The sequence below is a fragment of the Perognathus longimembris genome, chromosome 14 (genome assembly GCF_023159225.1).
Source record: "Perognathus longimembris pacificus isolate PPM17 chromosome 14, ASM2315922v1, whole genome shotgun sequence".
NCBI classification, from domain to species: Eukaryota; Metazoa; Chordata; class Mammalia; order Rodentia; family Heteromyidae; genus Perognathus; species Perognathus longimembris.
In genome coordinates, this window is record NC_063174.1 from 42,495,151 (window position 1) to 42,508,678 (window position 13,528).

The window sequence follows — 13,528 nt, forward strand, 5'->3', positions numbered from 1 at the left end:
CTTAAGTGAAAAGACCTGGAGCCCCGCGTTGCCCTTAGGGTTTTACACTCCTAAGTAAGCTGGTGTGCCTAGGGGCCAACAGCTGTCCCTTGATCTGGCCTCACTTGCTGTCCCCCATTTGGAAAGGTGTCGGCTCCATGGTATTTCTGTTGCTTTAGTCAGCACAGAGCAAAGGAAGACCTTGACTATAGTTTCACAGCCTTAAGCTTCCATCTTGTGCTCCAAATCCACAAAAGAGCAGCTGAGAATGGAGCTAGCTATGCCACCAATTGCTTCTCTCCTCCTGTTAATCCCTCTGCTTCTCCTGGGCACCCTTCCCTTGACACCATCCTGTTGGTGAATATGATATGATTGAACAAGTGGTGGGTGCTTTGAAAGGTGACTCTAGAGGTACCTCAAGTGACCCAGCCCTGGCTGGATGGGATGCTCCTGCCGCTCAATCCAGGAAGCACCATGGCCTGTCTGGGCTCACCCTTTCCATTCACACAGGGTCTGACAAAGGAGGTGGCCCTGCTGTCAGCAGCCTTCCACTCCTAAGCAAAGGCAGTGAGAAACTTCCAGGACGTAGGGCTCTTACAGAAAAGTTGTGCGCTGACATTTGAGTTTTTAGATCATGATACAGCTAGCTTGTGATGGGGGAGGTATATATGTAAATATCCACACATATATGTATTTATGTACGTGTACTCTGTGTTTGCAGGTATGCGTGCTTCTGCTTTACTCCATCACGACCTGGTCAAGATGATATGGTTTTACTTAAAAATTCATCCATCTCTTTCACAAACGCTGGACTTTGTGAAAATGAAAACAAATCCAAACCATTATGAGTCACTTTTCAGTCTGTGTGGATTCTGTTAAAGAGAGTACTAGAATTCTGCTAATTGTAATTTCTCCCTCTTACCAGTCTTCTAAGTTACAGGTGACTGCTGGACAGGAACTCCAGCTGTGTCCTGAGGCAAAGGAAGCCCAGACTGTCCTGTGCCTGGTTGTGGGGGAAAGAAAGGAAAAGAAGGGAAGCATCTTCTCCCATCCCCAGCTCTCCCCTTAGCTCCTATAGGAAAGGGAGTAGCAGGAAGTGGAATCTGCCCTGGTCATGGGAGTTTGGAAAGAAACAAAGCATGATGTTATGAAGAGCAGGTTAATCCTGGTATTTCACTTCCCTTTCAGAAAGAATGGGGGCAGGGTTGCCATATAAAGTATTTGATTTCACATCTGTTCCAGGAATTATCCTCAGCATAAATCCATCTTTCTTTAAAGCATCCGAAAGCATCCCAGGAGCTGCTGCTTCTGCCCTGCTTCCCGCCCTCCCAGTTTATTTCCCGGCCAGAGCAGCTGACAGACTCTGAGAGATAATCTTGTCGCTGCTACCAAAGGAAAGGATCTGAGCGTCACTGAGGTCAGAATTTCTGTGCATCAGAGGTATCACTGCACTCTGCTCTGCACAAAGGGTTTAGAACAAAAGCACAGAAGCTTGCAATGTGCAACATAATGAAGGGACCCAGCTGAGAATCAGAAGAAATGGCTCTCATCTCAGCTTTACTATTCTTCATGTGGCGGTAGACAAGTCACCAAACCTTTGGGCTCAGGGTCCTCAGCTATAAAAATAGGGGAATGAAGGCCAGGTGCTGCTGGTGGCTCACACCTGTAATCCTAGCTACTCAGTAGGCTGAGATCTGAGGATCACAGTTCAGAGACAGCATAGGCAGGAAAGTCCATGAGACTTTTAATTCCAATCAAACACCAAAAATGCAAGAAGTGGTGTTGTGGTTCAGGTGGTAGAGCACTACTAGCCTTGAGCTAAAGAAGCTCAAGGACAGAGCCTAGGCCCTGAGTTGAAGCCCCAGGGTCAACACACATACACAGTTTCCCAGCATATACTTGTTAATACAAGCCTTTGTGGTCATATTGGTTTGAGGAATGCTATCTCCCATATGCTAGTTCTGAAAGATTTGTAATGTATTACCATATTAAACACTCCAAGGAGTCTGTCAATAAAGGAATTTATTTATAATCCGGCATTTCTCAAAGTTGATCTGACTTAGAGCCATTTTTCCTACAATGTTGAATATCTTGACAAGTTGAGCCATGAGATTTAACTCCAAAATGCTGCAGATCTGTAATCTATCACATACTGTGTTACCACATTTAGTCTAAAGTAACTTTTACCCCTTTCAAATCTCATTCTTGGAGAACAAGAAAATTTTCATACATACAGCAAGGTGACTTCCAGTTTTAAAAACAGAACCAAAGCACCACACCAGTTACTTAGCTAACACAGAGCTACAACTAGAGTTGGGAGAAGTTTGGAGATGGCTGTTTACACCCTTACCTGTTAGTGCTTTTCTTTCATGTGAACTTGGGTGTGTATTTTGATGAATTATTCCAGGAATTCATTATGCTCCACCCATTATTGGGTGCACTAAGGAATAACAAAATAAATCAATCACAAGACTCTTAGTTATAATTCAGAGTATAAACATATACAAGGAAAAACAAAATTTCAGACTTCAGAGTAGGACAAAACATGATTATAAATTCTTACCTTCATAAATGCAAGCCACATGAGAGAAAACATGAAAATAGAATCAAACAAAGGAAATGTTTTTATAGTACCATGAGAAAGTAGCCATTTTACCTAGCATAAAGGAGCTGGCTAAAAATTAAATCTTGCAATCAGCCTTGAAGATGGAGATGTGACTCCGTGGTCGAGTATTTCTCTAACATGTGTAAGGCCCTGGGCTCAATTTCCAGCACCAGGAAGGGGGAAATAAAGAATATAAGCTCCACTGTAGACAATCCTAACTTTGTAAAATGTATGGCTAATGATAAAACGTTTGTTGTTCATCCTCGTCTTCAGACAGTCTTGCTACAATAGCCCAAGCCAGCTCAGAACTCACATTCCTCCTGTCTTAGCTGCTAGGATGACAGGTGTTTGCCACCACATCTGGCTATGGTAAATCTATTGAGAAATAAAAATGGGTGATTTACTTACCCAGTTTAAAGAACTGTCGTTCACATATTTGAAGTCCTGGTCTTTATTAGAACTGAGCTTGCAGTAATGTTGACTCTTCCCCTGTCCACCTCTGGCTGCTCATTCTCTCATAAAGGCACATCGTGCTTTGCTGCATTATCATTATTGTTTTCTGGGAATGCTGTGTTTGGTCCTCTTTGTTACTTTTAGACAATTCCAAGCCTGTATGTCCAGCTGAGGTGATCACATACGGTCTGCCAGTGGTTGTGCATGGCACAGGTCTGGAGGCCAGAGTCATAAAGTATATACACAGCATCCCTGCTCAGACCACACTTGTTTTTGGATCTGTATACCCCAGCTTTCTCATGTCAGTTACAAAGGGCCAAGTGTACGTGTCCCACACTGAACTCACCATCCTCTCAGACACTCTGCATTTCTCCTTGCCTTGTCACACATCAAAAGGGAGGTTTCTGAAACCTGAGTCTTTTTTTTTCTTCCCAGAGCTGGGGACTGAACTAAGGGCTTTGCATTTGCCATACAAGTGCTCTTCCACTAAGCTAAATCCCCAACCCCAAGTCTTCATTTTTAAAATCCTTTTTTTTTTCCTCTCAAATTCAAAGGCTATGCTGCTTCATTCACTCAAAACATTGTGATTTGAGACAAAACCTTTCTATGTATCCCAGGTTGGCTGGTAACTCACTGTGTAGCTCAGACAGACCCAACTCATCCTCAGCCCCCTCGCCCCCCTCCCCAAATATTGGGATCAGAGGCATGTACTACTACATTCGGGTCACGCAGAACTTTGTGGGGAAAAAATACTAGGTACATGGTGCAGTTACCTATCTCTAATATGCTAAAGATTTTAAGTTTACAGCTAACTGATTTTGTTTTTAATAAGGAGCCAAGATGTGGTGGTATATGCCTGTAATCTCAAAACTGGCGAGTTTGAGGCAGGAAGATCTCAAGTTCAGAGCCAACCTCGGTTACTAGTTGAGACTTGTATCTCAAAATAACAATTGTCAGGAGCTGGTGGCTCATAGCTATAATCCTAGCTTCTCAGGAGGCTGAACTCTGAGGATCACAGTCCAAAGCCAGCCCAGGCAAGAAAGTCCATGAGACTCTTATCTTCAGTTAACTACCAGAAAATCAGAAGTGGAGCTGTGGCTTAAAGTGGTAGAGCACTAGCCTTGAGCAGAAGAGCTCAAAGACAGCACGCAGGCCCAAAGTTCAAGCCCCACAGCTGACCAAAAAAAAAAAAGGTGGGGGGAGGCATCTTTAGCTACAGACCTTCTAGAATCGGGTGTGGGGAATGTGCTCATATTTGTTAATTGACCATTTTCAGAACTTACTTGTTTGTATCTACTTCCCATGCAACCTATCACAGCCCCCATTGGGGAAAAGGAGAAAATAAAATGTCTGTCAGCAGAGCATTTATTTTTGTTTTTATCCAATTGTTCTTACCTATAACTTCAAGGAAGATGGTTGCAAACAATATATAAGGCAGAATGGTACAATAGAAAATATCCTGGGCTCAATTCTATTCCTATGGCTTTCATGTACCAGCTGGCAGTCCTACACTAGCCAGACAACCGAATAGACCTAGTTTTGTCATCCAAAATACAAATACTTTTGTTTCGATTTTTTTTTATGCCTGTTATATGTCAGATGTCAGGTGTTTTGATGCAGACCTTGAAGTAAAATAGTTGCTGCATCTTTTTCATGGAGTTCCTGGACAAGCCAGATGAAATATTGCAAGTGAAATGATACATTTTTGGTTTTTTTCAATATCAAGGGACACCTAGAATAGTCTCACTGTTCAGTCATCAAATACATTTCGTTTGGCAGAAAAGCACACTGATTCATTTGTAGCAAAACTTGAAACAAACATTTGGCCTAAACCTCAATCAAAAGAAAAGATCAAGTAGCCATATTGTCCTTTGCACAGTACTTCAGGTAATGCAAGTTTTTCCTTGTTGATAGGTAAAGTTATTACTTGGGTTCATTGCTGTTGCTGCCTAACATCTTATTTCAGAACTTATGCCTTTACCAACTTTTATGATCTTACAACATCTGTGTCAAGTTCCTTAGCTTTGCCAGCTACCTCTGGTGGGAGCTGTGATCTCATTTGAGGGATGGACAGGGGATATGACAGGGTTCTGTTTCCAAACTCACTCAAATAGTTGTTGGCAAGTCTCTTTCTACTTTGACCTCTCCACAACCCTTCCCCCACCACCACTCCCAGTGCTGGGAACCAGACCTAAAGGCTGCTTTTACAGTCCAAACTGCATATCCTCAAATCCATATGTCGAAGCCCTAACTCAGTACCTCAGAATGCACCTCCATTTTGGAGACATAGCTTTAAAGGGGAAATTAAGTTAAAATGATTCTGTTAGGCTGGGCTCTTATCTGACCTCTTATAAAGCAGAGGAAATTTGGACAGGCAGAAACACTGGAAATGTGGCACACAAAGAAAAGACCACTGAGGACTTGGTAAGGCAGTGCCTGTTATGAAGCTAGAGAGGTCACCTGCTAGCTTGCACCTTGACCTTGCTCTTGAGCCTCCAGAACTGTGAGAAAATATGTTTATGTACTTCAAGCCCCTCTAGATGTATTTTGCTATGGTGTTGGTCCTAGCAAACTGATACAGCTGCCTCATGACATGGAAGCTGGCCTCCCCTGGACAAGCAACCCATGAAACAGTGAAAAAAAAATAGCCAGGGGAGAAGCTACAGGCTTTATAACTTAGTCCCAGAAGCAGTATTCCATAATTCCTCCTTGGAAGTGAGTCACAAGTTCATTTCACACCTGAGTGGAAGAGACATAGATATCCAGATGCAAGGATCACCAGGGGCCATCTTATAGTCTGCCTGCCACACTAGATGTCTTTTTAAAATAAATAAGTAGAGCATCAACAGCGAAACAGTTCAGAAATGTTTACATGAGGTAGTCAGCCTCACCAAATAAACCCTGGCTGACTTAGCACCTTTGTACTCTGTTGGTCATAGCACAGTTCCATGAAGCTAAGATTGTTATGAGAGAAATTTTTTTATTTTTAGGACAAGGCTCTCTGGGGGAGAAGAGAGTTTTGTGGATTCGTTGTAAGACTCATACAGCCAGGTGTCTACCACAAGGGTGTGGAGGGGGAAAAGAAGAAGAGCAATGTCAGAGATTAAAAAGCATATTCAAAAGTCAGGCACGTGGCTCTTGCCTGTAATCGTAACTACTCAGGAGCATTGTGGTTTGAGGCCAGGTCAGGCAAAAAGTTCTCAAAACTCCATCTCAATAAAAAAAGCTACCATAGTGGTACATATCAGTCATTCCAGCTATGTAAGAGGCATAAACAGGAAGATTGAGGTTCAGGCTGGTTGACTCTTAGTCAACCAAATTATGTATGAAAAGTGAAAAGAAATGCATAGCTTTCATAGTATGGTAACTAAACAGCAAAGGATCTTCTCAGCTGATGGATTGCAGATAAGGAAAGGTTTCTGCTGCCATTGTTCTTGTTACTGGGCATTTGGGGAAATATGAAAATGGGGTAGGTATGGACATCCCACATACTACGATATCCAGAGAGATGAGACAATTTAGAAAATCCAGTGGATAGTAATTAAAATGATTAAGGAACTCCATAGATAAGTTTGGGTGATAGATATAAAACAGCCTATATATTCAGCCTATATTTTACTAAACTTCTGTGAGCAACTGTAAGGTTGGTTGTGCTAGTTGAACCCAAGCTTTAGTTCAAAGGATCCAGAGGACATCTGCTTTGTGGTGATAGCAAGCTGACATCTGACTCTCTAGCATGTCCACTGGGTTCCCCATGGCTAAGGCCTCTAAAATTAGTAGCACTGTCATCTTCATGGTCTCCTGTTTGTCTAACCATCAGAGGCCAGAGGGTGTGAGCTCTCATCATTCCCAACCAAAGCCAAACTTATTTCACCACCAGCCCCCCTTCTTCATTTCTTCAGTGACACTGCTGTGAGGGAAATTCTCCCTTTCCCTTTCAGAGCTCTGAGGACTAACATCTCTCAATATTCATTGCAATACTTTAGCCCCTGCTTCCCAGGAACTCTGTCCTGGGTGGGCCTTTGTTGTTGGAGAGGAAGAAGCTGTTTCCTGTTATCCCCTGGTTGCGTGATAACAAGATGACAGACTGATTCTAGGGTCCGTTTCAGTTTTCCTACACAAAGTACAGTACACACAGAAGGGGTGGGGAAGGGGTTGGGAGGCCATTGACCCTCAGTAAAAAAAATGTCTTAGCATTTGTATATTTCAGCTAGATGATTTTGTGGATAAGTAACTTCTGAGCTATATTGTAAAATAAAAGATGTGAAAATGCTAGTGTAGATTATTCACATACACACACACACACACACACACACACACACACACACACACACACACACAGATCAGTACCGGACAGCTGCCTGGCTCTGAAATAAAAACCCAGCGGGCAGAAGAGATACTTTATGCCCTTTGGTATTGTTTTTAAATTTATTCATGGATTATTTAACAGTTTTTAATTTCTATTCTTTATTGTTACTATAAAGGTGATGTACAGAGCGGTTATAGTTACATAAGTTAGGTAATGAGTACATTTTTTTTTGTTCTATGTCACCTACATGGATCATTTCTAAATGAAACAACTTTCGGTTTTTGGTGGCACTGAAGACTTGACCTCAAGGCCTTATGCTTGCTAGGCAGGTGCTGGACCACTGAGCTACGCCTCCAACACAAATAGACTTTTATGATGTGTACTCTTTATATCCATGCTCTATTCTTCCATCAAGTAATTTTGAGTTTTCCAGTCCTCCTTTTAATCATTATAGTTTGAAAGAAAATTGGACTGTCGTGATAGTGATAGCTATTTATGAAACGTGTGCAGTGCCCCAAGTGCTATAATTGCAACAATCATAGGAATATTTCTTCTGCCCTGTTTTAGTAAGCTGGAATAACTTCCTTCTGGTTCTTTTTTAAATAGGGAGTTCCAATATTATTTCCTACCAAATGCCAACTAGCACTTCTCTCCAGAAAGGATTAGAATGGCTCTTTTCATAAGAGATGCTTTGGCTCACTTCTACCTCTGGGTTTTCCTCCTCTCTTTGTGTGTGTGTGTGTTTTCTCTCTGTACTTGCTGCTTGTTTTATTCATTTTTCAGAACCTCAGATTTTACCTTCACTGTAATGATCTTGGTGGAATCTACATATTTGGTTTCAAGTGACTGAGCCCAACTCAAACACATAGGGAAAGCATTTGAGTCACATTGCTTGAGAGGAGAAAAAGGTTTAGGATCCAAGAACCAAATCATGCTCTATCCCTCTCTGTCTTGTGTTCTTCCTCCCCATCTCTCTTCGTCCCTCTTCATTTCTCAGCAGAGCTGAGACCTCCCTATTTCCTGTTTCATAGGGCTTCTTTCATGCAGTATGATCATATGCAAGCTTGAGAGACTCCAGCCTTATTCTTCCTAGCTTTAAAAAAATTTTTTTCATACCAATCCTGGGGCTTGGACTTGGGGGTTGGGTGCTGTTCCTGAGTTTCTTTTGCTCAAAGCTGGCACTCTGCCACTTGATCAATAGCTGTACTTCCAGCTTTTTTGGTAGTTGATTGGAGATAAGAATCTCACAGCCTTTCCTTCCCTGGCAAGCTTCAAACCACAATCCTCAGATCTCAGCCTCCTGAATAGCTAGAATTATAGGTGTAAGCCACCTGCACTGGGCTCCTCCCAGCTTTTTGGTTAAAAAAAAGTAGAGTTTTTCTCTTTCTACTGCAGTAGAAAGAGTTCCCAAGAAAGTACTGTGATTGGCTTGGCCTGGCTAACAAGGTCATCTCTAAAAGCAATTGGTATGGTCAAGGGCATGCAGACTTTGCCACTTTTGTGATCCAAGAGGTATGGAACTAATATTTGCAGTCTGGTCATAATAAGCTGTTTGGAATCCAGGCAGGGGAGGACAATTTTTCCATAAGGAAGTTGTGTTAGCTTTTTATCACAGTAACCAAAGTACCTGACATAAACAGTGGAATCGAGATTTATGTGGCTCTCGGGTTCAGAGCTGTCCAGCCATGGTGGTGGGGATCTTATGGTGTGGCAGAGCAGTTGGTGTCATGGCAGTCATGAAGCAGCAGAAAGGCAATGTAGGAAGGCCAGGGAATACCCCCTCAGCTTACCTCCTCCTACCTTTCATCCCCTCTCAATAAGGTCATCATACTCTGTATGAATCTGTCAAATGACTAATCCATTCATCGGGTCCTCAGGATCTAGGGGCTCCTTAAACAATTAGGCATACCCATTTCCCATACACCCAGAGGGGTGCTTTACTCATCACCTAGGTGTGGCTGCATCCACTCAGGTTGACAGTGAAGATTAACCATAACAGAAGTAAAGCGGCTGAAACTGGAAGTCAATAGGGTGATTAGGGATATAACAAATTCCCCTAGTAACTACTCCCATCTTCTTAGTTTACTGTCTACAAATAAGGGGAAAGTAAAACAGTGCCTACTTCCTGTGATGTCTGGAGCCAGAGTGATAAGGCCTTCCCTACAAGCAGTCAGGATGTATTTTTTAATTATAGGAAAAAATGTGTGGCAGGACTTTGCTGTTTTAATTATTTTTTTCAACTTCTTATTTTTAATTTTTTTCAATTATTATAAAGGTGATAGACAGAGGGATTACAGTTACATAAGTAAGGCAAAAGGGTGCATCTCATTTTGGACAGTGTCACCCCTTCCTTCACTCTCTCCCTCCGTTTTACCCTCCCATCCCACAAGTTGTATAGTTCATTTTCAACATAATGTCCAGTGAGTGCCATTGCTGCAGTTTTTCACCCTTTGTGACCCTCCATTTCGTGCCTCCCCTCCCACTCCCCATTTTAACTAGTTGAAAGGGTATAGTGCAGTGCATTAAGCACATTCTTACCGCTATGCAGCCGTCACTAGCATCCAGCCCCAGAACTCTCTCCATCTTGCAAAACTATACCTCTGTATGCTTTAAATAATAATGTCCCACTCTTGTAATGACAGAATATCTCTTCCAAATCTTGCTTTTACTTTTTTTGGATAGGATATATTTGTAGAAGTGGAATTACTGGAGCATGTAATAATTCTCTTTTTCATTTTGGGGAGACTTACCATACTACTTTCCATAGGGCTGCCCCATTTTACACTCCTACCACCAAGGCACAAGGCTTCTGTTTCCCCACTTAAAACACTTGTTGCTTTTTTTTTTTTATGGTAGCCATCCTCATAGTGTGAGGTGGCTTTAAGTGCTCTTAAATTGACCTCTGGTAGCTGAGATAAAACAGAATCAGCCTTGTGGATGAACAGGATGGCCGGAGCCGCCGCCTCATAGTAATAGCCGTCAATTGCTGTGGGAGGGTACGCCCTGCCAGGAAGGAGAGTTAAGAGGAGCAAGCAACCCCTAGGACAAGGAGGAGCCCTGGGGAAGCCCAGAAGGGACCTTGGGTTGGTAGTCATTGAAGTGCTCTGGTGCTGAGAAAGAGAACTTGGTGTATGCTTCAGGGCCTGAGTGCTGTCCCTGAGCTTTTTCATTCAAGACTTGCTCTCTACCACTTGAGCCACAGTTATACTTCTGGCTTTTTAGTGGTTAATTGGAGTTAAGAATCCAGCCCAAGAATCCCTGCTTGACCAAGATCAACTCAAAATGGATCAAGGACCTCAATATCAGACCCGAATCCTTGAAACTACTGAAAGGAAAGATGCTAGAACTTATAGGCACAGGAAGGAACTTCCTGAATAGAGTCCCAGGGGCACAACAAATAGGGGAGAGACTCGACAAATGGGACTACTACAAATTAAAAAGTTTCTGCACAGCTAAGGACATAGCCACCAAAATAGAAAGACAGCCAACCATATGGGAAAGGATCTTTACCAGCACAGCAACAGACACAGGCCTAATATCTGTCATCTACAGAGAACTCAAAAAACTAAGCCCCTCCAAGCCCAGTAAACCAATTAGGAAATGGGCAAAGGAGCTAAAGAGAGACTTCACAAGAGAAGAGATAAAAATGGCAAAGAAACATATGAGGAAATGTTCAACATCCCTGGTAGTAAAGGAAATGCAAATAAAAGCAACCCTGAGATACCACCTCACTCCAGTTAGAATGGCCTAAACTCTGAACTCAGGCAACAACAAATGTTGGAGGGGCTGTGGGGAAAGAGGAACCCTTCTCCATTGTTGGTGGGAGTGCAAATTAGTACAACCACTTTGGAGAACAGTATGGAGGTTTCTCAAAAAGCTCAATATAGACCTACCCTATGACCCAGCCATACCACTCCTAGGCATCTATCCTGAACAGCAGGTCCCAAGATATCAAAAAGACATTTGCACTTCCATGTTTATCACTACACAATTCACAATAGCCAAAATATGGAATCAACCCAGATGCCCCTCCACAGATGAATGGATCCAAAAAATATGGTACCTATACACAATGGAATACTACATAGCGATTAGGAATGGTGAAATATTGTTGTTCACAGGGAAATGGTCAGAACTTGAACAAATAATGTTGAGCGAGACAAGCCTAGAACACAGAAAACAAAGGGGCATGATCTCCCTGATATATGACCGTTAAGATGGGGTGAAGGGGAAACAGTAGAGACCAGGTCTGTGAAACCAAAAGCTTCTTGTCAAATGGTATTTCCCACAGGATTGGGTCAGCGACCCAACATTATGTAACTAAAACCAAACAACTACTCAACATATAAAGATCAAAAATTGACCTCTCAGTGGAATACAGTAGCTCAAAAGCGATGTATGTATGGTCATATAAGACTATTGTCGGGGCTGGGGATATGGCCTAGTGGCAAGAGTGCCTGCCTCGGATACACGAGGCCCTAGGTTCGATTCCCCAGCACCACATATACAGAAAACGGCCAGAAGCGGCGCTGTGGCTCAAGCGGCAGAGTGCTAGCCTTGAGCAAAAGGAAGCCAGGGACAGTGCTCAGGCCCTGAGTCCAAGGCCCGGGACTGGCAAAAAAATAAAAATAAAAAAAAGACTATTGTCGACATGTTGTCTAATGTCGACATTACATTTAAAGCCCTAGGCGAATTTCCTTTGGTGTAGGACATGTGGCTACTGTATATGTTCTTGGTACATTGTGTATCGTATATATGTCTACCTGACCTAGGGAAGGGAAAGAAAAACAGGGTGTAAGATATCACAAGAAATGTACACACTGCCCTACTATGTAACTGTACCCTTTTTGTACAACACCTTGTCAAAAAAAATTGTTTAATTAATAAATAAATTACAAAAAAAAAAAAAAGAATCCCTGCTTGGGCTGGCTTTGAACCACATTCCTCAAATCTCAGCCTCCTGAGCAGCTACAATTATAGACATGAGTCACTGGCACCCGGCTGAAAGATGGCTTTTTAACAGTGAATCAAATTTTTTTATTTTCATATGAGTAGTGCTCTATAGACTCCCTTATCATGTTCACAATGCTTTTGTGTGGACTAGTTTAATTAGCCTGTCCAGAAATGGAGTGAAGTGAGTTATTTCCAAGTTACAGAGAAAGAACGTGAAGCAAAGAGGAGCTGCAGTCCTCCAAGGTCACTGCTAGCATAGCGCAGCTTCTCAGCATACTGAGTCTGGATGCTGAGGGCCGAGTAGTTGAGAGGTAGCCATACATGTGTCCCTTTAGTGTTCCTGGAGCCTGTCAGCCGCGGCACATGCCGTCTCTCACCCGGCAGCCCCTGCAGGTACAACACACTGGTCCCTGTGAGCTGAGAGGAGCTTGATGGTCTGCAGGCGTGAGCTGTGGTTTTTGTAACTGTAGGTTACCGTAGGTCTGACAGTGGGTATTGGAGTCACTTCAGTGGGTCATGTTTGGGCTCACTGGAGCCAGTGGTACTTGTCCCCTCCCTGTGGTATCTTCAGCAGTTTTGTGTTAGTTATTTGAACTCGCTTATGGAAATCAGCCAACACACAAAGTTGGAACTTTTGTTTGTTTTACCACTGAGAGACAGTTAAATATTTACTTAGCACACCTCGGGCCACAAAGCATCAACTCGGTTGCTCTCTCGCAGTGGAAGCAAATAGAATAGGGGGAAAAAAATCCATGTTTAATAATTAAGTTTGTGGGACTTGTAAGTTTAGGTCATGATATTTATGTGTGGGTTAAATGACTGCTGCATAGGATGTCCTTTTTAACTACACTTTGATGTCCAAAAACAGTTCAAAAGTCAGTAGCCAAGCCAGGTGCAGGTGGCTCACACCTGTAATCCTAGCTGCCCAGGAGGCTGAGATCTGAGGATCACAGTTCGAAGCCGACCTGAGCAGGGAAGTCCCTAAAACTCTTGTCTCCAATTAACCACAGAAAACCAGAAGTGGAGCTGTGGCTCAAAGTGATAGAGTGCTGGCCTTGAGCAAAAAAAGCCCAGGACCGAGTAACACTCCTTTCAACTCTTGAGTAGCTATGATTACAAGCATGAGTCACCGGTGGCTAGCCTAAGAAACTCTTTTTTTTTTTTTTTTAGAAAAGTAAAGAATTGTTTCGTGAAAGAAGTTTCTTTTGTAAATCTAGAGTTTATACTTA

The 13,528-nt window shown here is 42.6% G+C and overlaps 1 protein-coding gene across 11 annotated transcripts in view; it reads left to right on the forward strand.

Moving 5' to 3' along the window:
• The window catches only part of Ttll5 (tubulin tyrosine ligase like 5), a 237,689-nt gene that overhangs the window by 217,914 nt on the left and 6,247 nt on the right, over positions 1–13,528 (forward strand). For 3 of the 11 annotated variants that reach the window (XM_048362476.1, XM_048362477.1, XM_048362478.1), the window contains exon 34: positions 701–1,636. The exons of 2 other annotated variants lie outside the window; for them this stretch is intronic. In XM_048362476.1, the coding sequence (XP_048218433.1) occupies positions 701–858 (158 nt within the window). In that variant the 3' untranslated portion in view covers positions 859–1,636. Of the gene's footprint in view, positions 1–700; positions 1,646–13,528 lie in introns of those variants that run through there. 6 more of the 11 variants (XM_048362486.1, XM_048362487.1, XM_048362480.1 and 3 more) reach the window with 5 other exon arrangements.